Below are 25,443 nucleotides of genomic sequence, written 5' to 3'. Positions count from 1 at the left end.
ACCCATTTCATTGTGTTGAACTCACATCTTTGCCCTTTTAAATGGTCCCCTTTGAGGTCCTTTAATCTGGACCTGCCCTTCCCCCGCCTCAGCCCGGGGATAATGCTGGCTAATACCATACACAAGGCCACAGTTTTCTGAGTCATGGACTTTAGCCTCAAATCACAGCATTGTGCACATATTTAGATGAGAAGAAATGAGCTCAGTGTGGAGTAGAACCTAGAAGTTGACCCCCAGGCTAAACTTTCCTGAGTCATGTTAGATACAATTACTGTACCAAATTTTATGCATGCCAAAAATATTCTCGGATACCATTTTTGCAACAGCAATAACACAAATTACTTAATTAAATTATTATTTAATTTTTAAATCACATTTTGCCCTACAGCTTGTTCCAGGGATCACTGTCTTTTAATTAAGTACAAACAGCTTCAATGTCACTCTTTTTTACTATCTTACCTATGAACATGTTTGTCAACTCCCTCTGTATGTGTGTGGTGTGTGTGTGTGTGTGTTTGTTTGTTTGTAGAGGGCAGCACCTACGAGGGGAGCATTGGCAATGACGACAGTATATGCGGCAGCGACTCAACATTTTACCGACAAAGTGAAGGTGGGTTTCCGCTAAGAAAATAAACAAAACAAAAAACAAGTAAGGAATAAACACAGCTGTTTGTTTGACGATGAAACTTTCACAGTTCACGTAAACTGACAAACTAGAGCTGCACAAACTGCCACCGCCTCCCTGTGGTTGGGAAGAGTACTGCATCACATTATCAAACGTTGGCCATGAGAGATCGAGCTCTGAAGCGATCTCGCTTCAGCCGACTAATCCTGCTGAATCAATAGGCTCTCATTGGTGCCCCATAGTCCAGCCCAGCTCTGCCCAGTCCCCAGTGAAGCACTGTGACTCACTGAAAGATTGAGCAGAAGTATGGCTAGTTAAAAGGATTCTACACACACACAACCCATCTGCAACTTACACATACTGTACACACCCGTACAGTACACACACACACACGCACACACCCACACAAACCAATCCCTTTTCTTAGTCTAACCGCACTGACAAGATGAGTGAGCGAGGGTGGACATAAATTAAATACCATGTCAGTCCTAACAGGAACGTGGCCCACCTAAGCCAGTTTGTCAGTGCCCAGCCAAATTCCAATGTAGATCAAGCTAAATGAATCCAAACAATGAATCCAATGAATGAATCCAATTCAACCATTCAACCATTGTTTGGAATGAATCCAAACAATGGTTTGTGTCTTCTAGAGCACAGCATGGCAGAGACCTTGACGGTGGCAATGAGGGTGGCAGAGGAGGCTATAGATGAAGCCATCTCAAAGGCTGAATTCCACACTGACAACCAGGTAATATACTGTATGATTACTATATAATATACTGTGTGTTATCTTCTATTACATTATTACATGTAGGTTTATTTCTCCTGTTGTACTATAGCAAAGATATACAGCTCTGGAAAGAATGAGAGAAAATAGAGAAGGAAAAAGGTGCAGGGATCTCTCGTTTTTTTCAGAGCCGTATAAAAAGCCTTTAATCTATCCTTTCCTGATCGACTCAGTACAGAGACGCATGCTCCCCTGTTACCCATAAGTCCTTTAATGTTTCTGAAATGACCTCCGGTTCTACTACTAGTCCTCTCATCGTTATACACCTACATGTATATCAGATTATGGAAATCCAGGAACACTTAGTAAAGATTAGAAGCAAGTTCACCCAAAGGCATTGGCATTAATAACACATACGGGGATCCCTTTAATAAAACGAGATGTCAATTTTGACCCTTTAATCATAGAATTTGTCAGTTTCACAGCGCACTGCATTGGAGCTATCAAAAGGTTCTTTCCCATACATTGGACTTTTGGCTGCGGTTTTGCAGTGTTTATTATTAACACTGCAAAACCTAACTGCAGTATATTACAAATATACTGCAGTATATTTGTATATATTACAAACTGTATACAGTGAAACACTGTATAATCCAATCTGCACATCAGCTTTATGAGTCGCCGTTTCTATCTAAGAAATCTCCTCCATTAGTTCCATGTCGGGAGCAGACGCGACGAGTCTTTCAGTCCTGATTTGCTCTCTCGTACAGTTTGATTCAGTGGAGATTAACTAGAGTACAGGCCTTGTGTACGTTGGAACGATGCATGCCGTAATCCCTCTCTGCCCTTTGTGTGGTCTTATTCCGGAGAAGCAACGCTATAGATTTAACTCTGAAGACAGGACATGTTGTACAGTACAGCCCTGCAGGATGGAGTTAAAGCATGTCGTAGTCTGTCCTCTCTCTAATGCACGTTTCAGGACAGGCTTTAGCAGCTCTCTTGGCTGTTAGAATGATTTGGTACGCAGTAATGGTGGTACATCTCCGCCAGATGAGTGGGCTCAAAACTGTTTGTAGATGGATAATCACTTCATCCATCCCTTCTGAGAGACTGTGGCAGTACAGCAGTGTAACATAACAGTTAAGACACAAATGTTTACAAGTACATGTAATTATACACAAATGACTGTTCTTCGCAAATTGAAAAACAGCAGCCGTGTATTCAAACACGTGTTGTGTTTTTTTCTCGCCAGGAGAAGCAGAATGAAGCTCATTACCTGCAGCTGCACAGACAAGAGCTCATTGAGGAACTGGCCAAAACAATTGTGCAAAATGTAGGTGTCAGACATAATGCTGCCTAATGCTGCTGTCTAATACCAGTAGCAATTCTTTGACAGAGTTCAAGCAGATTTTTTTCACATTATTTATTATGTTTATAAATATCTTACTTTACTGTAATAACAAGATGTCTGCTGTTTCTATTCACGCCCATTTCCTGAAAGTAACACCCCCAACCTCCCCCCATCCTCTTCCAACCCCCCTCACCCCTTATACCCTCCACCCCCCATCCTACTCCACTCCCCTCCCCCACTTACTCTCCCCCCCCCTCCCTCCATCCTCCTAAAACAAACCCCCCCCCATTGTGTCCTCTCCTTCTCAGGTCATTCGGAGGAGGAGGAACCTGTCAGAGGGGAAGCCAGAGCTGGACTGGCCCCCTGACCAGAGCAGTGAGCAGTCTGCTGCCTGTCCTGCCTCCCCCAGCGCCCAGCCCCACAGAGCCCTCAAAGTCTTTGTTAGTCTGTGTGTCTGTGTCTAAGTTGTGTGTTTGTGGAACGTTTTACATGATAGACATGCATGACTATAAACAGTAAGCAGAAATTCCATCTCAAGGCAAGCATTTGTTGAAACATACTGGCCTCTACTGGCTATTAGTATAACGGTTCCTGTATTATTACCAATGCACCACAGGACTACAGATACCACACAGTAGATGTTAAAAAGTCATCAAGTTGAAAACATTTCTGTGTTTCTGCAGCGGTCCCTCTCTGCCTTTTCCCTGTTGGACCCCAGCCCTGGAGAGCTGACGTCAGGGCTGGATCTCTCCCAGGGCCTGAAGAAGGAGGGGGGGGGGGCTGCCATCACTAACTGGAAGAGTGTAGACCGCCTGGATAACTCCAGTACGAGCCTGAGTACACCAAACTATCACACACCTTTGAAAACAAGCATGTGACTGAACGAAAAGTCTCCCTGCTAGGCATGGAAACATTTTACTTTTATAATGTTGTAAAAATATTTTTGAAACATTATTATGTTGGCTGAAGTTTCTGTTCGTCTGCCTGTGTGTGTGTGTCCGTACATGGCTGTTTGCCTATGTATGTGTGTGTGTGTGTTTGTACGTTTCTGTCTGTCTGTGTGTGTGTGTGTTTGTTTGTACGTGTCTGTCTGTCGGTGTGTGTGTGTGTGTGTTTGTTTGTACGTGTCTGTGTGTGTGTGTGTTTGCATCCTGACCTGCATCCTCAGTGCTGAAGAGTCCAGACGGTAACTGGATGGCCCTGCAGAGCACCCAGCTGTCCCGGCCCAGCCTGCTCACTAAGAGGAAGAGCCTGGTCTACAGCGTCCTGGAGAGGGAGTCCGGGGTGGTCTCAGCCTACGACGAGATGGGCTCCGACACCGAGGTAGAGGGCGCCTGGGGCGCCGCCCTGCTGGAGATCCGCAGGAAGATGAACTCTGGCGCCCTCCTCCTCTCAGACTCCGAAGAAGGAAAGAACTCCAAGTCCCAGAAGTCCATGCTCTCCCTGCTGAAGAGGAAGGTTCCCATGGAGCACAGGCGCACCGGCACAGCGTCGCCCCGGAGACGGAGCGTCATCGACGTGAACTTTAACCCCGAGGGGCCGGAGAGCAGTGGGGCGGATGAGCTGGAGGTGAACAGGGTCAGGAGGTTGAGGAAGAAGAAGAGGACTAAGAAGGACCAGGCGTCCCTCTCCTCCTCCGTGCCGGTAAGAGCTAGATGAACATTCGTAGATTTCTGCATCTTTCAGGGAGTAACTCACCCAAAAAATAAGTCTTATTTGTCATATTCCTGAAAGGCAAAATACTGATGCATACTAAACAATGAGTGATGTCCCGGGGACATCTCCTGTAAGTGTATTCATTTGATGTAGTCTGTAAGGTGTTCTACCTCTCTCCAACAGGAGTACAGCACCATGCTACTGGAAGCCCTGGTGAAAAAGCATGCTGGGAAAAAGGAGAGCCAGTCTAGCTATGTCTCTGATGCAGTCACCCCGGACACCTTGACCTCAGATGGTTTGACCTCTGGTGCCCTGACCCCTGACCCCTTTGACCCCGAGGTGGGGCTCACAGAGACCACGGATGGGTCAGCAGCTAAAGCTGCCACAATGAATGAAGAACTGAACGTCAAACTGAGACAGCTGGCCGGCAGGGTGAGGGGGAATCAACCCACAGAGGGCTGGCTTGATAAGGGGAGAGAGAACCAACAAGAGAGGCATGGAGTGCAACAGGAAGTGGAGGACGGAAGATTACGGGACACGGATGTAGATATGGCGAGAGGGCCAATGGACGAGGTTATGGAAGAGAGGAGAGGAGGGAGGGAAGGCGACAAGGAAGTGATGATGTTCAACCTGTGCAGGCTTGCTGCTCAGGCCAGCGTGACCCAGTTTTCATCGACCGAGGACGAGCTGGACCGGGTGGGAAGGAGTGAGGGCGACTGGGAAGAAGAAAGGGATGAAGAGATAACCGAGGAGCATGAAGGAGAGAGAGACGGACGCGCAGATCAACTTACCTACAGACTACGTGAGCTGGCCAGGCAAGCCAGGGCCAACCAGTTCTCGTCGACCGAAGACAAACTCGATCGAGTAGGTCTCAGCGAGGAAGAGATGGAGCGAGGGGGGGAGGAGGGGAGCGAGAGAGAGTGGGATGGGAAAAAAGAGGGGATGAGGTCTAAACTTTACCGGCTAGCTAACCAGGTGGACGCCTCCCAGTTCTCCTCCACAGAGGACGAGTTGGACAGAGTGGGTATGGAGTCAGAGGGAGAGGAGGGCGGGGACGGGAGAGGGGGGGAGATGGAGGAGCTGCTGGAAGAAGGTTCATTGTGGGAGATGGAGGCAGAGAAGAAGGAGCTGGCAGCTAAAGTCCGAGACTTGGCAAGTCTCGTGAGCGCTTCTCAGTTCTCTTCGACAGAAGACGAGCTGGACAAGATGGGAGAGGAAGAGAAGGAGCAAGAGAGGAAGGATAGGGAGAGGCTGTGGTTCATGGGGGTAAATATGGAGGAAGAAAGAGGGCAAGGGAAGATGGAGGAGAGGAGAGACAGCATCGGAGAACTGGACGTGGGCCTGTTTGAATTTGACGACGAGGACAAGGTCGAAGACGGAGAGAGGGCGATGGACTCGGACCAAAAGGACACGAGACGTGGACACACACCTGTGGAGAGAGAGCAGGAGATGAGAGGTGAACTGGCCACAAGCCAGGTAAAACAAGAAGAAACACACAAGTCAGATGAAACAGACAAATTGTCAACCCAAAAAGGAGAACGTCTCCCAAGAGCAGAACACGGACACACTGACGAAGGGCGATTGAGCATGAAAGGAGCCCCCGTGGCTGAGAGAGAGGAGAGAAAGGCGGGTGAGACGGGAGAGCCCTCGGTGGGAAGGCCTGAGCTACGGAGAACAGTCAGCGAGGAGGGAGTCATGGAGTTTGACAGGATCATCAGCAGCATAGCAACGGCCCTGGATGACATGGAAGGGGAGACAGACACCTACGCAGAGTCGGACAGAGAGAGACACAAGGACACGGTAGAAAAGACGGATGAAGGAGAAGCGGAGCAGGACGATGGGAACAAGGTTGGCAGAGAAATAGAAACTAACCGCGTCTCTGTCGAAGAAACTCACGAGATGGTAGTTTGGTCAGAGGGACAGAGAGACACTGTAGATCTGTCCGGACACAACGTCATGGATAGAGAGAATGTTTTGGATGGGGAACATTTTATGGATGGGGAGAATGTTTTGGGAAAAAAGGGGGATTACATTAAAGAAAAGGAAAGGATGGAGCATGAGTCGACGCAGGAAACAGCAGAACAGCAGAAAATAGAGAAGAGGATCAAAGACATATCAGCAATGGGCGACAAAGACATTTCGCAGGACAACGAGGATAACAAAACAAACAGAGTTGTATTTAAAAGGGTCGAGGTGGTGGAGGAGGTGGGAGAGGAAAAACAAGACAAGGAAAAAGAGGACAGGACTGAGGAAGGAAGTGACAAAAATCTGGCAAAGAGGGAGGAACAAGGAGCTCTTGGAGAAAGCGACAATAAGAATGAATGGAAGAATACAGAGGAGAGAGAGGAAGACGTGGAGGACAACAGGCCTACAGAGCTACAGGACAGCGCCCCCCCTGTTCAGGGGGACTTACTGTCTCCAGAAGAGATACAGAATGTAAGAATTCAAGTTCTTTACCTCTCTGAACCTCTTCCCAAAATGCAACAGTACTAACAGCTTAGATGACAGACTATTGCTCTGCTCGCTATCTTTCACTCTGCCTTCTTTGTCTTCCCTACCTTATTTCTTTCCGTCTGCCTTTGTTAGGTTAGTCTTAATGACCTGGAGTTAGAACAGTCAGTACAGTTCATCTCCACTTTGTTACAGCAGGTGAGGTCAAATGTAGTACATTTTAACATCTTGATATTTTACTCTATTTCCTACTACTTCCTACTTTTCTTCCATCACGTTTTGTAGAAAAGCTTTTGTTAAGGGATTCTGTGATCCCAGAGTAGATTTATAAGTTGAATGGTAACGTTTCATCCCCTTGGCACATGCGTGTCTGAATGTGTGTGTTTATATTTATTTGTGTGTGTGTGTGTATGTGTGTGTGTACGTGTGTGTGTACGTATGTGTGTATATGTGTGTGTTTTTGTGTGTGTGTGTATATTTGTGTGTCTGTGTGTGTGTGTATATGTGTGTGTGTATGTACGTGTGTATATGTGTGTGTTTGTGTATGCGTGTGTGTATATGTGTGTGTCTGTGTGTGTGTGTGTCTGTGTGTGTGTGTGTGTGCAGAGGTACTCGGCGGTGTCCCTGCGCAGCATCACCACCGAGGTGCTGAAGGTGCTGAACGCTACAGAGGAGCTGCTTCAGGGGAGGGAGGAGAGCGACGTGGCCAGGGGGGCCCAGCCCCCAGCTGCCCCCCAGCTGCCCCCCAACACCGACACCAAGAAACTGGACGAGCAGCTGGGCAGGCTGGAGGAAAATGTAAGATGGCTGAGTGGTTAGGGAATCGGGCTATTAATCAGAAGGTTGCCGGTTTGATTCCTGGCCGTGTAAATTATGTTGTGTCCTTGGGCAAGGGACTTCATCCTACTTGCCTCGGTGGGCTTGTCCCTGTACTTACTGTAAGTCGCTCTGGATAAGAGCGTCTGCTAAATGACTAAATGTAAACGTAAGATGATGAATTCACATCCATCCCGAAGACACTGTCTGTTCACCGAACCTTGCAACAAAAAATAAAAAAACAAATTTTGGAGTTTTACCTTTTTAAATGAGCTATATAAAAAAATATTGATTAATTCACTTAATTATATGAATTATTGTCCTACTTCAAGGTCAACTGTAAACCGTCCACTGACTATGCCTTATATAGGTGTATGTGGCAGCGGGGACAGTGTATGGCCTGGAGGCAGAGCTGAGTGACCTGGAGGAGTGTGCCAGGGGCGTCAGCGCCGCCACCTCCGAGAACGAACTGGCTTTCCTGGAGGACCAGGTGGCCTCGGCTGCAGCCCAGGTGCAGCAGTCAGAGCTCCAGGTGGGCTATGATATCGACAGAGCCGCGTCTCTGGAGAACTCGTTCTTACAGTGCCTTTTCTCCATCGCCCGCGTAACACAAAATCTGCGCAATATATTTCATTATTTAAATATTTCGTCATGTTATTATTATACTTATTTTGCTACATTGTTGTTGTTTTTTAACTCCTGTTTGTAGTTTGCACCATCCCTACGCTGCTGTAATCCTGCAAATGTCCCCATCGTGGGACTAATAAAGGATGATCTTATCTTAACACTGCCTGTGCCGTATCCGTAGGTGTCTGACATCGCGGCGAGGATCGCAGCTCTGAAAAACGCCGGCCTCAACGTGATACCTCAGACCCGCTTCGTCAAGCCCAAGACCCAAGTAGGCCATCTAACCCAAACTTAACACAACTGACCATCTTACAATAATTATTTGTACGTATTTTTTGCAATTTATCATGAATCCTATCGTTCCAAACTCTGCAGCCACAAACCCTGGACTCATCTCGACAATTCAGGAGGCGACTGCCAGCTCCGCCACTCAAAGGTGTACTGATTCCCTGAAACATTTAATGTTGAACACTGTTGTCATTATTGTTCAGAAAAGCCCACAATCTTACTTACCTCGCCAACTGTGTTCTCTGACTCTCTAGATAAGGAGACTTAGAGCTGGACGCAGGAGCGCTGGCCCCAGACGCCCGGTCATCCACACTCCTTACTTGTCACTTCCCCACAGTAGTGCCTTGAAGCCTGAATCTGCCGCCAGGATGTGTCGTAAACAACATGCTCACAAGATGGCTGCTGCTCACCCTAGGGCCACCACCTGCCTTAATACTCCACCTTCAGGAACCTTCAGGAACCTTCAGGAACCTTCAGACACCTCAGCAACTGTGGGATGGTTGTTACTATTCATATTATTTTCAGCCTCTGTGTGTGGACAAGAGTTGCTTTACAAAGGAAATTAGAGAGGAACAATTATGTAAAACAAATAATAATAGAAAGAGTAATGCCATAGTGTTCATTGCCAACTTGCTGCTGAGTTTATTGTCTGTTGCTGTTTGTTAGTTGACCAATCAGTGTCATATTTATTTGAGAGGATCATCACTGCTGACACAACCGAACAAAACTGTGTGGTAATTTGCTGGAAACTGTGATTATTACATGATTTGTGATTCTTAAATGAATAAACATACACTTCATCACGTGATATGGTTACGTTATTGATATAACATCTGAATAACATTAGTAGTCGTCAAAAGTCATCCATAGTCATCTATGAAAAAACATTTAAATGGTATTTCTAGGTATTTAGAAAGTCTCGAAATGAAAATACATTTTATGGTTTATGTGTAAATGGATAACAATAAAATACTTTAATTCTGGAACATCTTCTGTCAATCACTTTCCTGCAAAGAATCATCAAGCAATTTTGTAAAGGTGTTACTTTCGTCAACAAGTGTTGGTATAAAATTGCTTCCTTGAGTATGAGTAAAAACAAAATCACTGAGGACTATGTCAAACTCTTAACCTTGAAGGCAAAATAGATTTAAAATCTTAAAGCACGCTGAGGTTTGTTAGGCATGGGATATGGCACCTATGTTTGACATTCTTTAAGACAGAAGAAGGCCTCATTCATCCTTAGACCTGAGCTTAAGAATTGTGGGTAAATACAGTTTGCTGGGCATTATGGGGTCAACGTAGAGTCAGCGCTTCATCACCGTGAGACCCAAGAGCAGTTTTTATTTGAGGTTTATTTTAAGATTAATTAAAAAGTAAAAAATGTCAAGTTAATTTCGATTCATTTTGGCGTTATTAAATTATAATAAAAAGGCCTGTGCATCATTACACACATCTGTTGATTAAATTACAGCATATAAAAGCAGATTTGCACACAAGTCAGTCACCGAGATCTACATGACAAACTGTCCTGTGAAGGCTTCGAAGACAGGCAAGCAGGAGCCCAGATAGGGGACGATAGATTCAAACGAGGACCATCAAACTGAGGATGAGGTAGTGTCTAAACTGGGTGGTTTAGAGTGATGGTTAAGCTTCAACAGGGACCCAAGCTGACACTTTATATGGTATGTTAATTGTCAGTGTTGCATCTTTTAGATGAAAGTAAAAAAATCACAGTTATATTCAGATTTTCCCCCAAAGTCATCCCAAAGTCATCCTGCTATGCTGTATAAATGTTCTGCGTCAATCCTCTTAGTTTGCATCCGGTTATTTTTGTATCGTAGTGCACCAGTTCTAGTTACCACAGAGCCTCTTGGGAACTGTAGTTCCTGTTGCTGTCAGCACTGGTTGGTAACCAGGAAACACTCCCTCTGATCGGGGACAATGAAGCCGTCCCTGTGGTCAGTCAAGGGGTAGCTCTCTCGGCGGTCTGTTATGATGAAGGCCTGTCTGGGGTCGATGACCACCATGCTGCCCTTCTCCTGGCCCACAGCCTCCACCTCCTGGCCCAACGCCTCCACCTCTGCATACGAGGGGTTCCCAGACCCCCGACGGAACTTCATCACCGGCCAGCGGGTGGGCCTCCTCTGAGGAACGAAGGAGTGGATGAATGGATGAATGAATGCATGCATGAGTGAATGGATGGATTTGGTTTGTAAATGTCTTAGATAAGTTAGGTGGCCCTCACCTCTATGAAGAAGAGGCTGATGGTGGAGGTGGGGTGGTTGTACATGTAGATGGTCATCAGGACAGCCGCTGCCATGGCAATCATTACCAAGACGATGCCCACCAGGAGACCAGTTTGTAACCTGACGTTACTCTGCTCCTCAGCGCTCTCCTCCTCCTCTTTCTCCTCTAACTCCTCCTCTTTGTCTTCCTCTTTGTCCTCCTCTTTCTCCTCCTCTTTCTCCTCCTCCTCCTCAATCTGCACGGTAGCTGCATGGTAGGCAGTTTTAATCAAAATAAGATCAACTATATTTAAGTCATTACAAAACTCTGTACAGGGATTAGAATGAGTTTGACTATTATAGTTATGTAACTACGGTTACCATCTGACAGATATGCAGTATATTAAAAGTAGATGAAACCACATCTGCTAACAACACAAAAACTATACAACTACATGAACAGTAATATCAGACATTTCTGGGGAATCTGTTACGTACGTAGTTCCTCTGGTGTGTGCTGGGAAAGCTTTGTTTCATCTGAAAGACCATGGAGAGATTATTATTTGTTTAGATCATGGCAGTTGTGAAGAAAACATTGTGACATTTATTTCTTATATCGAGAGACAACATGCACTGGTTAGATGAATGAGGACAGTATGCAGTGTGTTATTATTAGTATAGTGTGTTATAGTGAGTTATTTCGTGTATAAGCTGTGCTATGAGCTGACAGTTGGCTGGGAAATATCTGCTGAACTTTTTCCTCTCTCATTCCAAGCATGCTTTCGAGCTCTATTAAAACCACACCTCATATACTTCCGTACAACAAGCGGTCACATTTTGCATTTCAAAATAAAAGTTTCATTAAAAACCATGGTACCTACCCCCTGTAGGACTGCTGGTGAAGGGGGGAGGAGGGGAGGAGGTCGAAGTGGTTGTGATTTTAGCGGTGGTGGTAGTGGTGGCAATCGTCGTCACGGGGACAGAGGTTGTGGTCCGTTGCTCCACCGTTGTGGTGGCAACGGGAGTGGTTGTCACGGCGAGGCTATGAGATGCGCGGAGCGTTATGTTCACCGCCTGGACACAGATCTGGTTCTTTCTCTGCAACAACCCGAAAAGGTGTGTTTGAACAAAAACAATCACTTTAAAATCTTTGGAACGTATTTAGTGTGGGTGATGTGGTCAGGTCAGCATGTGTGTGGCTACCTCCTCTAGACAGCCCTGGTCGACCCACTCCTGGCGGTTCCTGTCAAACCCACTGGAGCATCTGACAAACACATCATTTCATGAGTACATCTAAACCACAAGCTGGTGACAGACATAGAACCAACACAGAGAGGTGATGCCAAGCAACCAGGCAACTCTCTGGGTGACAGTCTGAAAGGAAATGAGTCAACAGTGACAATACCAGCAAGTCAGGGTCTTTTCCCAACACTGTCAGTACCTCTGTAGGCGACGACACCAGGAGCAGTTAAAACCAATCTGAGATGTAAGGCACGAACCACAGCTTGAGAACTGGAGACAGGCTGAGAAAAAAGAAGAATTTGACAGAACAAGATCTTAATAATAGGCTTAGCGTAATGCTTTTTTTAAGTCACTACAGGAAGTTTTTTAATAAATATAAAGACAAAAAAATATGAAGTACTGTTTCACATAGATATCCAGATCTGTGGAGTCTGACGTACTGGGGTGAGGCAGCATCTCCACTGCAGTAGAGTTGGAGATCTTAGACTTCAGGATGTCTACTTTGTGATACTCGTAGATGGTTCTTCTGCGAACATCTGGAGCAGGACACAGATGGACATGTCAGATAACTCCCTCCACAGACTCATGCGCACACTGTCTCATACAGTCTCATAGAGCCTCACACAGCCTCACACAGCCTCACACAGTCTCACATAGTCTCACACAGCCTCACACAGCCTCACACAGTCTCACCCAGCCTCACCCAGCCTCACCCAGTCTCACACAGTCTCACACAGCCTCACACAGTCTCACACAGCCTCACACAGCCTCACACAGTCTCACCCAGCCTCACACAGTCTCACCCAGTCTCACACAGTCTCACACAGCCTCACACAATCCCACACAGCCTCACACAGCCTCACACAGCCTCACACAGCCTCACACAGTCTCACCCAGTCTCATACAGTCTCACACAGCCTCACACAGCCTCACACAGTCTCACACAGTCTCACAAAGCCTCACACAGCCTCACACAGTCTCACACAGCCTCACACAGTCTCACACAGCCTCAGACTGTGAGAGGTCAGGCATGTGGGACCTGTGACTCACTAGGGAGCTGCTCGATCTCATGGAGCACCACAAAGGCATCTGACAGGCCCACTTTGACCGGGTGATTCACAGCACTGATTCCACTGATGTCTATGGGAACCTACAAACGATGAGAGGAGTATTTCATTTATCGCTGGGGCTAAACTGGACAGGATGCAATGTATATTCAGAGTATGGACAGGAGTACTACTAGCTGGATCAGATATGCAATTGGTCAATCAGATCATGTTCGCTATCGTATTTGTGTTGCGATGTGTTGTGTTTAAAAGGGGGTTGAGAAGGAGGTGGAAAGAAGGGATTGTGTCACCTCTCTGTAGGCAAAGATGATTCTGCCATCCTGGTGGAGAGTGGTCTGAAAGGTGAAGGTCCCCAGGCTGAAACCGTCCTGGAGGTGAACACGGTCCCACTGCACCACCAGCGCTGTGCCTAGCGTGTACACACACACACACTGCCCTATTTCTTCAGTCAAAAAGACATTGAAAGCTTTCTTTTTCTCACTCTCTCACTCTGTATCCCTTGGGGTCACAGCTGTACTGTAGGGGTCAGGGTCTTTTACCATTGTCAAGGTAGAAGACGGTGGAGTTGGTTGAGAGGCTGGGGTCGAAGTTAGCCATGAGGGGGGCGATGTACTGTGTGGCGGTCAGCATTTTGTGGATGACATCACCAGTATAGATGAAACCTGTAGAGGAATCCATTTCATGAGGAGAGCACCTTGATCCACAAATTATTTTCAGAATAAAAGCATGTCTACAAAAGCTTAGTTCATGAGGCATCCTTACCTCCAGTTGCCACTGTGATTTCTCGTAGTATGTGTCCATAGAAAGGAAAATCGAAGGATAGCTTCACTCTCTGAAAAATAAAAACACAAGAAGAAATTCTACATAGGAAGTCACAATAAGGTAAAACAACGTTATTTTATAAGAAAAGCAAAGACACAGCAACAACAAAAGAGTGAACACATTTGTATAAAAGTATAAAAGCACCACAGGGTAATCTAAACCCCTCCTCCCCCCTGGGCTCCCCCTTCCCAGGATGCAGTGCAGGGCCCGTACCGCCGCCTGTCTGTGTGTGCTGGACAGCACCCCGTGGACCTTCCCTCTGCCCTGGTCCATGTCCAGCATGTCCACCCACAGATCCCTGCCCGCCGCGTCTGCTGGGCTGTAGATCTTGGACGTGTAGTAGCTGTGGTCCATGTCCTGGGATGAACACAAACACTGAAGCTACATCTGCACACTGCTCACTGTGTCTGGGTGTCCTATATGAGGGAATATTTCATCATCCTGATCAAGTATTTGTTGAGCTGATGCTTTAATCCACAGAGACCTATAGTTGGGGCGGGGGGGGGGGGGGGGAGTGGGTGGAATTTGGGCCTGCAACCTCTTGATTTGGAGACGAATGCTCTACCACTGATGTACACCCTCTCCTCAAATAGTCCCCTAAGTTTCAAGTTGGTGTAGGTTTGGTCAAAGTGAGTTTTCTGTTTACTTCTATTTTGGTGCTGTTGTCTTGCCCTGCCTCAGTCAGTAGGTCAGGGTCTGGCTCCGCCCCATCCTGATCGCGGTAGTGTCCTCTCTTGTCATTGGTCCAGTTGGGGACCACAGGCTTGGGATTGGATACAAACCTCCGCCACCTGCGTCTGGTTGACAACGTGTTGACAGGCACTCTCTCCTCTGGAGAGGGCAAGCCCAGGACGTTTACATAGTACACCCCTGAGGAGAGAAGAAGGGTCAACTGTTAATATCAAAATCCTTCCTTTCAATTTTTAAATTGCGGCGCATAAAGGAAGTCACGGGGCTACAGTGACAGCACATGAGTCTCAATGCGTTGTTAAAACAATGTCAGGAAACACCTTAGTATCTACACCAGTCCTCTGTGTTCTCCATCATTTACGAAATAATGTGTGTGTGTGTATGACAAAAACAACCCTCCGAACCTCCTTCAGTGGACAAAAACATGTTATCACCCCACCAGTCAGCACTACCAATGACATAGGTGGGTCCCAGCCAACTCCTCTTCTCGGCCCAGGGTGAAAGCATGCCTCACATTCTTCACACACACTGGCCAGGGCACACTACGGGACCTGGGACGGAAGAGTGTTTACATTTCCGAGAGCGTCACACTGTGTCCTCGCGGACACAGAAAACGAGTCGAAAACGAGTCCTAGTGGTTACTTGAGGGAGTTGAGTGGATCTGTTTTGATAGAGCGCCACCGTCATTCAGGCTGCGGTTTATCCGTCCAGGTCATCGTTATGCATGTGAGAGCTTATACTAGGGTTGAAGGAAGATGGTGGCATCTCTTCATGATCAGGATACTGGAGAATTTCATAGTGTCAGACGTCTGGGAACAGCCAGTTATCTTAAAGTCTTTGTGCGTCTATTGATTAAGGCGCGTCTGTCATTCTCATCCTTACCAACAGGCTTCATAAACACCCTTCAGTTTGCCCCAACACACACAGATACGCACATGCAGCCCAGAAAAGACTCACCATTAGCAGGCTTCGACTCAACCTGGCTTGATAAACAGAGCCAAACTATGAATATTCCCGTGAGGAAGTTGAGTGTCTTCGTCATTGTTAGCGTCCACATCTGTCCCATCACTGGAGGTGCCGCGTCTGGGTGAACTGTCAAATCAGACCCAGGATGACAATATAGGCGTTGTCATGCGTTAAAAGCCAAAAAGACTTGTCACAGTGTCTTCCACTGCTACTAGTCAAAGTAGCATGGAAATGTATTAAACAGACCGCAAGGAAACGTACGACTAATGTTAATTGTTAATTAACATTAACAATTAACATTAGTCTAAAAAATGTTAATTGTTACATAACCTATTTTCTAGTCTAGCCTACTCAATCGGCAGTATTGGCGAACTACCAATGAGACTTTACCAATTCCCCTTTTCTAAGTTTAGCATCTGTTAAAGGAGGATCATTCCAAGCACATCGATATCCTTTTCTGTTTACGCTCCTCTGACCTGAAGGAGGGTGTGTCAGCTTGAAGAGTTCAGTTTACGCGCGCCCTCTTGTTGAGTTTGCGCTATACCCACCCACGTAGATGTGTCTGTGACATACACGAGTGAAAAGCATGCAGTCGGCAAGCTTTAAATACTGTTTCACAGTTTTAATGAACCATCCGGTACTGGAACGTGTAGGTAAGCAATTCCTTCACGACTTCAATTTCCATGTGGTTTCTTTTCCTTTACGGGATTATTGTTGGGATGTTGTCTTTGTTGTTGTTGATGTGTGCTGGGTACCAACTTGTGTGAAGTCGGTTCATATCGTGAGAATTTCTGTTCCTGTAGCCTACGGCCTGTGTGTCTGTGTGCTTGCTTGCTTGGAAAATATCTGCAAAAGTCCAATGGATTATGTGAGAGTGTGATATGTCTCGTATGGCTGAGAAATCGATGCAGCCGCAGTGTGTATTTAAGTGTGTGTGTGTGTGTGTGTGCGTGCGGACTAGCCTAAATTTGGGGGCATGTCAATGACGTCAGAAAATCCGCAACAACAAGTGTTCCGAGGTAACATTGCAGCCCATACACTGTTCTTTTGTTTGATTGTTCCAAATGTTGTTCTCTCTTTTCCTATTTTTCTTTCTTTTTCCTTTAGTCTTTTCTCTCTCTTTCTTTTTCATTCTTTCACAAAAAGTATACAGCCAATTCTTCAGCCATATTGTACAGTTCCTACACGGCATGAATGAATGATTCTCCTCCCAGTCACATCCTACATTCCTTCAGCATCCTTGACCTGTGTCTCTGGCATTCTTGTCGTCTCTTGCCGTCTGGCAGTAACAGTCTGAGGAAGTCAAAGTGTTTACTACCATGTCTATGTGGTCCAGACTTGACGTAGCCTAGTTCTCAAACCTTGACCTGGCTAGCAAGCTGGCCCATTAACCTCTTAATTAACTCTTCATAAGTCTTAAGTCTCCATTCTCCCAATACAAAACAAACTCGACACAAAACAAATCTGATGCAGGTCTATTTAATGGAAAACTAAACACTCTAAAATACAAAGGTACAAAAGAGAGATATATTATGTTTCTTCACAGAGAACCCACTAATATATCACTGACTACTCTTGATTGTGTTAATGAATATCATTATTTCCTAATATTATTCTTCAAATGATGAATAAGTTGTTTTACAAATACACATACTGAACTCCTTGTTCTTGATTGTTCCATGTACCAATTAGAGGTGTATTCGAAGGCAGTGTTGTTTGAAGAATTATATGTCCACTTCGCTTCCAAAATTGGAGTTCTGAAAACAGGCATTTAGTTGAGTTATTTTACAATGTTAACCTGACAAGGCAGGCACAACCTTTTAGTAGTAGTAATAATTACATTTTTTAATGTATTTTTTTTACAATCTAATATGTTCACTGGGTAGATTATACTGTAACTAGTGAGATTATACTTACATACACTCTGTTGACATTCAGATCAATAACAGAATCTTCATTCATCACTTCGTTGCCAACGAGCTGCGGTTCGCTGTTAAGGAGAGGAGTTCTCTTGGTAATCGTCATCATTATTATCACCTTCATCGTCTTCACTCCCAACATCACAATGACAGAAGTCACCGATGACATAACAACAACGGTATCTAACCCTCCCTGTACCTGCTGAAGCGTTTCCTCTGAAGAACATAGAGGACTGAGACAAGAATCACCAGGGCCAACACCGTGAGAGACACTCCCAGACTCACTGCCAAAGAATCTGCAGCACATTCAAACACAATAACAGCACAATCAAACACAATAAGGGCACTCAAACACAATAACAGCCATATTCCAATCCAATAACAGCACATTCAAACAATACCAGGACAATCATAGAAATGGCGTCCAGTATGCAGCACATTAGAAGGTAGCGTGGGGGCTTCTTTACCGTCAGTGACTGGAGGAGCAGTGGACCAACAGGGTCCCTGCTGTATGCTGATGTCATCCAGGGCCACGTTCCCTCCAGCCTCTCGTCCCCTCTGGTGCACAAACACAAACTGGGCCGAGGAGAGGACACACAATCAGACCGTCACATAGACGCTACACTACACAGCATATGGGGTGTAACTAAGCCCTAACAGGAAGTAGGCACAAGGGTTACCTCAAAGCCTAACACATACTGTTCAACTGCTTGTTAAATGTTACGTCCTAAGGAAAAGAACTACATCAATATCCTTCAGACTGTGGGCATAAACATTAAGTAGGTGTGACTTTATTTGTTAGGCTAAACTGTCTCGAAAATGTTTCATATCAGATGTGTGTCGTCTAAACTCAGTTGAGGACAGTACCCAGAATGGCTCTTCTTGGTCCACAAACACATTTTCTTCAAGCCAGACGTCTCCCTGGTTACCAGACTCCGTCCACAGAATAACCCCTGTACTGTCTCCGGTGGCATGTATTTCCCTGAGTGATCAAGAAGAAAAATAATCCTTGGTGATTATTTAACAACATGCCTACTAATAACATAACTAACTTCAAATCAAGACTGGGTGAGATATTGTAGAAAGGAAATGGACAAAACGAAGCAGCCTTTTCTAGAGAAATCCTCCAAGCAGCCAACAAACAAACAATGTTGAGCTTTCCAGTGCAAGGTCTTGAGGATCTTTCGGAGTGCGTACTTGTTGTTTCTGTACAGGTTGAGGGTTCCAATGTGAAGCCCATGCATGTGGTACCAGAATGTGACACAGCGCCCCCCAGTGATGGGCTGGAGTACTTCACTGTACAGCATGACTTTATTTCCCCACTCACCCACAGAACCATCGGCGTACAGGTAGTAACCTGGGAACACACACACACACATAACAATCTGTCTCATTAACCCATAATTCATCATCTTGACATGTGCTCAATTTTGTCAACCCTATACGAAAACATATTGATTCATATATGCGCACACACACACACACAAGTGCACACACACAAGCGCACACACACACACAAGCGCACACACACACAAGCACACACACACACATACAAACAGGACTAGCACTACCGTCAGAAAAATGTATTTCACTCTTCTTGGAATCTGCAACATACCATACCCTGACATACATTTCACATTGACATCTTATTCATACACAACAGCAGATGGGTTTTATCCGCAGCAACAAACCCAGATCCTGGTACTGCAGTGTTTGTGTCCTACTGACCCAAGGTTGAGTTGAAGGTGTGGTCCAGGCGGGGCCCCGTGTTGGGGTAAACCCCTCGGCCCCTCAGCCAGTCCCCCTGGTCCAGACCCCCCCCCAGGTTGCTCCAGCCACACAGGCCACTCTGGAAGTCACACAGGCCAGGCGGGGGGCACTGGGTGCTGGTTACCTGCACATCATCCAAGGCCATTTCCCCTGTCCCCATGTTGACATCCCCTGTCACGCCCTCCACCACTATCTAGAACAGAGAGGCCCGAAAATAGGGTAACGGTACATGGGTAGTGTCTGTGTGTGTGTGTGTGCTCCAGGCTGGTGCGTCTGATCCGGGGACTCACCCTGTACGCTGCCCCAGGGAGCTGCAGCTTGGCCTGGGTGAACCTCCACAGCCGGCCCTGGTCCCCTTTGTGGGAGAGCAGCAGAGCTGTCTTTCCCTCCTCGGACCTCTGGTACACGTTCAGGGTTCCCGCGCCTCTGCCAAACATGTGGAACCACAGCTGCAGACACTCCCCCTTACCTGCAGCACACAACCAAGACACCCAGGCGCACTCTGAACAATCGCATGGTCTCCAACGCACCAGCCCTTATAGATCAACCCCAGCATATTTAAACGACTGAAGCACACAGAGCCAAAATAGCGTCCGTCACCTGCAGGGATGAGAGGGGAGGCTATCCGGGCGACCTGGCTGGGCGGGTCAGTGGCCGAGGAGGCCAGGTAAAGGTAGTGACCGCCGGGGGTGTTGGTTGTGTGGTCCCAGTCAGGTCCAGTGTTAGGGCTGGGGCTGGAACCAGAGCCTAGCAGCCAGTCTTGGTAACTGTCACTTAGCTGTGACCAGTCACACATGCCCTCCTCAAAGTCACACACATCTGGAAGAGAAAGGGATGTACTTTTGACACGTATTCTCTGAGCAGACGTCGTAGAGCGAGGGCAGCAGATAATCAGGGACTAGAAGTGCACAGTTCTAGGAGTAGTACAGTGGTTAGTGCTGTGGAATGGCGCTTTACACAATATTGAAGCTGGACCAACGACACATAGTGCCTTGATGTGATGCAACTCTAGTTTGGATCTCTCTCCACTGGTTTGTGTCGTGTTGAGATTCTTATATGTCATCTACCCTGAGCATTAAGACAAGCTGAACATTATATGGTTATATTCCCATAATGTGTTTCCAGAAGCAGTTCTTACCGCAGCCCTCCTCGTCCTCCCCTAGGGGGCAGTCTAGATTGAAGTTACACTGCTTGCTTGCAGGAACGCACACCACGCTTGGACTCCGCCAGCAGTAAAAGTCATCAGCCTTCCAGAAAGAATTGGAAACCCCCCAAAGATGATCTATGCGATATGATTGGACAAAGATTGAGTTGTGCTGTCCATCCCACCAATAGCGTGTGGGTTACTCACCAAGCAGGGCCCGGTGGGAGGGATGGTGGGTGTGGTCTGAGGGGAGGGAGAGGAGGGGGGAGGAGTAGGAGACTCAGGCAGAAGGGTGTTGTTAGGATCAACAATGCACTCAGAGGAGAAGGAGATGTCATCCATGGCAACCTGACCTCTCTCACCACTTCCTCTCTGATACTGGAACACGACCTGAACACACACACACACACAACAATCTAGATTAAATGTTTTTGTCATGAGCACACACACACACACACACAAGACTTGGATGAGGAAGTACAAGTCAGTAACTTGTCTTTATTTCTGACCTTGCTACTTTCTGAAGAAGAGAAGGTGACCTCTGCCCTTTGCCAGCTGAAGCCTGCCATTGGTGAATTTCTGACCCAGAGCAGAGTATCACCATGCCCGCTCTGTTGCCATCGGGATCTCACAGTCAGGCTGGCTGACTCGTCGTCCTGGCTGTAGTAGTAGAATCTCACCTGCAGGGAGAGAGCAGTCGAGTGTCTTCATTCATGTTTAACCTGTTGGAAATTAAAAGTTTGAAGGAAAACTCACAGTGCAGTTGGGGCTGGGCAGCAAAGTGTTGGAGAGGACTTCTGATGTCTGCCCCTTCAGAGTCAGATGGGTCCCAGGGATGACAAAGTGACCTGGAATGTTACAGGACAAATTCTATAGCTACATTGAACACAATTTCACAGATTTGGAAGTTATATGTGTTGTCTTTGTGTGTGTCTGTGTGTGTCTGTGTGTGTCTGTGTGTGTCTGTGTGTGTCTGTGTGTGTCTGTGTGTGTGTGTGTCTGTGTGTGTCTGTGTGTGTCTGTGTGTGTGTATCTACCTGCCGCCGTGTTCAGGGTGTGGTCCCTGGGGGGCCCATGGGGGGGCCGGGCAGCCTCCCCCCTCTGGGGGGCCCACTCCCCCCCTGGCGTGTCCACATCACTGCCTCCCCAGGAGCACAGACCCTGCTCAAAGCTACAGAGCTCCAGAACACCATGCTGCTCTGAATACAGAGAGGAGGACAGAGGGAGAGAGAGAGAGAGAGGATAGAGAGAGGAGAGAGAGAGAGAGAGAGAGAGAGAGAGAGAGAGAGAGAGAGAGAGAGAGAGAGAGAGAGAAGAGAGAGAGAGAGAGAGGAGAGAGAGGAGAGAGAGAGAGGAGAAAGAGAGAGAGGAGAGAGAGAGAGAGGAGAGAGAGAGAGAGAGAGAGAGAGAGAGAGAGAGAGAGAGAGAGAAGAGAGAGAGAGAGGAGATAGAGGAGATAAAGAGAGAGAGAGAGAGAGAGAGAGAGAGAGAGAGAGAGAGAGAGAGAGAGAGAGAGAGAGAAGAGAGAGAGAGAGGAGAGAGAGAGGAGAGAGAGAAGAGAGAGAGAGGAGAGAGAGAGAGGGAAAGAGATTGGGAAAGAAAGTCAGAGCTCAATCAACCCTCAGCATGTTCCCTTCCACTTCCTGTCCTGTGTGACTTAGTTACCACAGCGAGTCTCATCAGATCCATCCCCACAGTCATCACTGAAGTCACACACTCTGCTCCGGGGTACACACACACGGTTGGAGCAGGTGAACATGCTCTCTGGACACACGTCCTGGGGTTCTACAGGAATGTGGAAAGACATTGAGAGGTTGTGAAGTAGCGTTATCTGTTTGGAACTGTAGCATGCTTATTTTCTTGCAATTGTAGGACCTTTTAATCGCCTGCCACCTACCAGGAAGAGAACAGTTGAGAAAGGTGACGTCGTCGATGGCGATGTCGCCCAAGTGGCTGAAGGTTCTGGTCGCCTCAAACAGGACGGTGAAGACCTGAGGGGTGCGTCCCACGACGACCTCACCGCGACCCCAGGCGTCCCCCTGGTCACCTGACAGCCACCAGAGGGGCGTGGTCCTGGGACCTTCCTTAAGGAACACCTTCAGCTCCCCGATACCTGTTGGAACACACACATGGTACACCAGACACACACACATGGTACACCAGACACACACACACGGTACACCAGACACACACACACACACGGTACACCAGACACACACACACACACACGGTACACCAGACACACACACACACACGGTACACCAGACACACACACACACGGTACACCAGACACACACACACACGGTACACCAGACACACACACACACACACACACATGGTACACCAGACACACACACACACACATGCTGTACACACAAATCTGCTTTTAAAATACCTGTGCCAAACATGTGGTAGTAGAACTCCAGGAGACAGTTAGTGCTGGCCTGTTTCATGGCAGGACTCTGCAAGGCTGCAAAGCTGTTCTGCTCTCCTCTGGACGCCTCAACTACCATGTACCAGCCTGAAGGAAACCCACAAAACCAAGAGAAGGTAACTAGATCAATATAAAACAGCTGGATCAGTATAAAACATCTTTCATATCCATTACTATAGTGGATCTTTACGCCTGCCTCTTCGTTGTCTATCCTTCCATATATAGACGGTCACTGATCTCAGCCAGAGGTTCAGTACTGTCTCTGCGGAACAGACTAGACCAGAGTTTCATTATGGGAACTGTAGTTTTACCGTACCCAGATGAGTGGCCAGGGTGTGGTCCATGGAGGGGCCTGTGTTGCCGATAGCAGTCCCATTCCTGCCCCTCTGCCAGGCAAACTGGCCCAAACTGGTATCCTCCCAACCACAGGTCCCATTCTCAAAGGTGCATTCTGGGAAACTTTCACTCGTCCCGTTGCCTGCAGGACACAGCACCCAGTGGACTCTCATGTACAGGACTGTCATTGGGGACTTGGTAAAGTGGTATGTACAAGTATCAATTGGCACCATTTGACATGGTTTCTAGGATGATTCACACAACCATAAGTCTCTGATTCTACCTTGACAAAAACCAGGTGACATGACGACATCATCGACAGCGATGTGTCCTCTGTCAGTGGACTCAGCTTCTATCAGCACCTGGAGGACAAGAACCGAGTCAGCACCTTCCATTCACGTCTCTTCACGTGACTGATTCTGGAGGAAATGACGTCGCTATGGTAACTCTGTGTGGACAGTGGACTGTTGGCACCTGGAAGGGTGTGCTTTTCTTCACTGAGTCGGAAAAGTGCTTCCAGCCAGATCCACTGGATCTGCTCTCAAATAGCAGCTCCTGTTCCAAAGGCTTGGAGCGCACATACACACGCAGGGCACCTGAGTCACTGCAGGACACAGGGACAACATCAGAAGAGATTTTCTAAAGGATGTCGGAAACATAGCATAACAGAGAGCTAGTCTATGCTAACGCGACAGATGTACAGTGATACAATATGCTAACCCAGCCCTGTGAGAGAGACAGGAAGATGTCTGGACCTGTTGTTCATGTGGTACCAGAAGGTGAGACAGGTGGCCGGGTGTGTCTGCAGGATCCACTCTGAGACCACGACAGCCCGACTTGTGGGCTTCAGAGGCTGGGCTGGGCTCAGTAGGAACCGGCCTATAGGACGAGAGCACATCAGAATGAAGGTGAGCATGAAGCCGTAACTGTGAGGTGAATTGTGGTGCTGCATGAATGTGGCTTTTGTTGAAGTTGAAAAATGAATTAGTGCTGCTTTAGTGTTTCCTGCTTGAGGGAATCTGTTCATGTCTTTTTCTGACACAAACAAGATAAAGACATCGTACAAAAACAACCGAACCTGAGACACGAGTCGTTCAAGGATAACCGAGTCTCAATAAATCCCCCCAAAACAGTATTACTATCATCGTCAATAATATTGATATTATTCTGGTTCTTTCTACCGTCGTTCCTTAAAGTCCCTCATCTCACCCTCAGGTGTCTGGGTGGTGTGGTCAGTGGGAGGGCCCCGGAAGTTTCCGTCAGCCTGGACCCAGGCGTGCCCTTCTGTCAGGGGCTGGCTGACCCAGGTGCACTGCCCTGCCTCAAAGTCACAGCTGCCCACCGCAGCACAGGCCCCCGCCCTCATGGACACGTCGTCCAGCCGCACGGTGGAGCTGGAGTCTGGGGCGTGCCTGGCTCTGAACACCACCTGGGGGCGGGGGGGGGAGAGAGGAAGAGAGAGAAGAGAGACAGGAAGAGAGGGAAGACAGGAGGGTGAGACACAAACAGCGATGGATTTATCGAAGAGACAAGTGATGGATAGAAAGAGGAAGAGAGAAAAGTACTATATATGTATGCAATAAACTTACATGGTGATGCAATTTTAGGGTTTAAACCTTAAGTATGAATCCCATGCATGAGTTCTGATATGAAGGTATGTAGATTAGAAGAACAGAGCCGACCTTGAACTTGTTTGGGGAGGACACGGTGAGCTCGGCCACCTCCCAGCCAGTAGAGGGCGCTCCGGAGCGCTCCCACAGAGAAGGACCCTGCTCTCCACTCCTCAGCACATGCACTGACATGATGTCAGAGAAGCCTGCTGGTAACCAGTACCTACACCCCCACACACACACACACACACACACACACACACACACACACACACACACACACACACACACACACACACACACACACACACACACACACACATACCCACAACAATCTGTTTTTTCTCTGGAACTCATGATTCATAATTTAATTGGAATATGTTTTACTTACTAGAGCATTTTGTGCCACACTGTGTGAAATGTGGTACGAACATGACTCAATATGTGTCCATATAGACAGTGAATGCATACTGAGTCATCGTCACACTTCCAGCTTAAAAGCTAGTGTGGCTCAACTCTTTGCTAGTATATCGAAATATAAATCTGTGACTGTGTGTTTGCATGCGTGTGTGTCTGTCTGTGGCTCGAGAACAGAGCACTGTATCGGCCGGTGTACTGCTCGGGCAGCATTAAGCAACAGGGCCATGGATACAGCCAACAGGCATTGTAAAGATCAA

At 47.2% G+C, this 25,443-nt stretch overlaps 3 protein-coding genes and 1 long non-coding RNA gene across 4 annotated transcripts in view; 1 reads left to right on the top strand and 3 right to left on the bottom strand.

The window, feature by feature from the left end:
• The window catches only part of myripa (myosin VIIA and Rab interacting protein a), an 18,166-nt gene extending 8,647 nt beyond the window's left edge, over positions 1-9,519 (top strand). Inside the window, exons 4-14 of the mRNA XM_047027161.1 lie at positions 510-610; positions 1,276-1,373; positions 2,605-2,685; positions 3,012-3,143; positions 3,387-3,528; positions 3,872-4,347; positions 4,543-6,795; positions 7,417-7,608; positions 7,997-8,158; positions 8,435-8,524; positions 8,629-9,519. Of these exons, the coding sequence (XP_046883117.1) occupies positions 510-610; positions 1,276-1,373; positions 2,605-2,685; positions 3,012-3,143; positions 3,387-3,528; positions 3,872-4,347; positions 4,543-6,795; positions 7,417-7,608; positions 7,997-8,158; positions 8,435-8,524; positions 8,629-8,706 (3,805 nt within the window). The 3' untranslated portion in view covers positions 8,707-9,519. The remainder of the gene's footprint in view (positions 1-509; positions 611-1,275; positions 1,374-2,604; positions 2,686-3,011; positions 3,144-3,386; positions 3,529-3,871; positions 4,348-4,542; positions 6,796-7,416; positions 7,609-7,996; positions 8,159-8,434; positions 8,525-8,628) is intronic.
• A 446-nt stretch (positions 9,520-9,965) lies between these two features.
• plxdc2a (plexin domain containing 2a) lies at positions 9,966-14,675 on the bottom strand (the record flags this gene model as incomplete). Its single annotated transcript, XM_047027160.1, has 13 exons — positions 9,966-10,685; positions 10,787-10,944; positions 11,265-11,303; positions 11,648-11,864; positions 11,970-12,030; positions 12,208-12,289; positions 12,449-12,544; positions 13,059-13,158; positions 13,366-13,484; positions 13,615-13,737; positions 13,838-13,907; positions 14,111-14,254; positions 14,544-14,675. Coding segments are annotated over 13 exons (1,590 nt in total), but the record flags the coding sequence as incomplete, so codon positions are not given.
• A 6-nt stretch (positions 14,676-14,681) lies between these two features.
• On the bottom strand, positions 14,682-15,965 carry LOC124473202. The gene is made up of 3 exons (XR_006956699.1): positions 15,944-15,965; positions 15,545-15,679; positions 14,682-14,767 (listed from the first exon to the last, which is right to left on the bottom strand). It is a non-coding gene; the product is annotated as an uncharacterized LOC124473202 (long non-coding RNA).
• A 1,136-nt stretch (positions 15,966-17,101) lies between these two features.
• si:ch211-106h4.4 (MAM and LDL-receptor class A domain-containing protein 2) lies at positions 17,102-23,484 on the bottom strand. Its single transcript, XM_047028502.1, has 19 exons — positions 23,440-23,484; positions 23,137-23,298; positions 22,782-22,907; positions 22,284-22,499; positions 22,052-22,171; positions 21,424-21,585; positions 21,143-21,234; positions 20,896-21,066; positions 20,594-20,776; positions 20,381-20,489; positions 19,843-20,061; positions 19,533-19,711; positions 19,201-19,435; positions 18,670-18,829; positions 18,340-18,454; positions 17,940-18,048; positions 17,672-17,768; positions 17,471-17,543; positions 17,102-17,310 (listed from the first exon to the last, which is right to left on the bottom strand). The coding sequence occupies exons 1-19, from the start codon at positions 23,459-23,461 to the stop codon at positions 17,278-17,280; spliced, it is 2,583 nt and encodes an 860-aa protein (XP_046884458.1). The 5' UTR covers positions 23,462-23,484; the 3' UTR covers positions 17,102-17,277.
• Between the last annotated feature and the right edge of the window lie 1,959 nt (positions 23,485-25,443).

Source organism: Hypomesus transpacificus, chromosome 10 (genome assembly GCF_021917145.1).
Source record: "Hypomesus transpacificus isolate Combined female chromosome 10, fHypTra1, whole genome shotgun sequence".
Classification (NCBI taxonomy): Eukaryota; Metazoa; Chordata; class Actinopteri; order Osmeriformes; family Osmeridae; genus Hypomesus; species Hypomesus transpacificus.
Note: the sequence above shows the minus strand (reverse complement) of the source record. Positions and strands in the feature narration are given on the sequence as shown.

Bases quoted from the DNA above. Each gene is read 5' to 3' on its own strand.
- si:ch211-106h4.4 (XM_047028502.1), bottom strand. From the start codon at position 23,461: ATGTCACCTGGTTTTTGTCAAG. The intron at 21,235-21,423 runs GTAGATACACAC...GTAACATTCCAG, and splicing joins CACCCTGAACACGGCGGCAG to GTCACTTTGTCATCCCTGGG. The intron at 18,830-19,200 runs GTCAGTAGGACA...GTGTGTTCCCAG, and splicing joins CACCTTCAACTCAACCTTGG to GTTACTACCTGTACGCCGAT.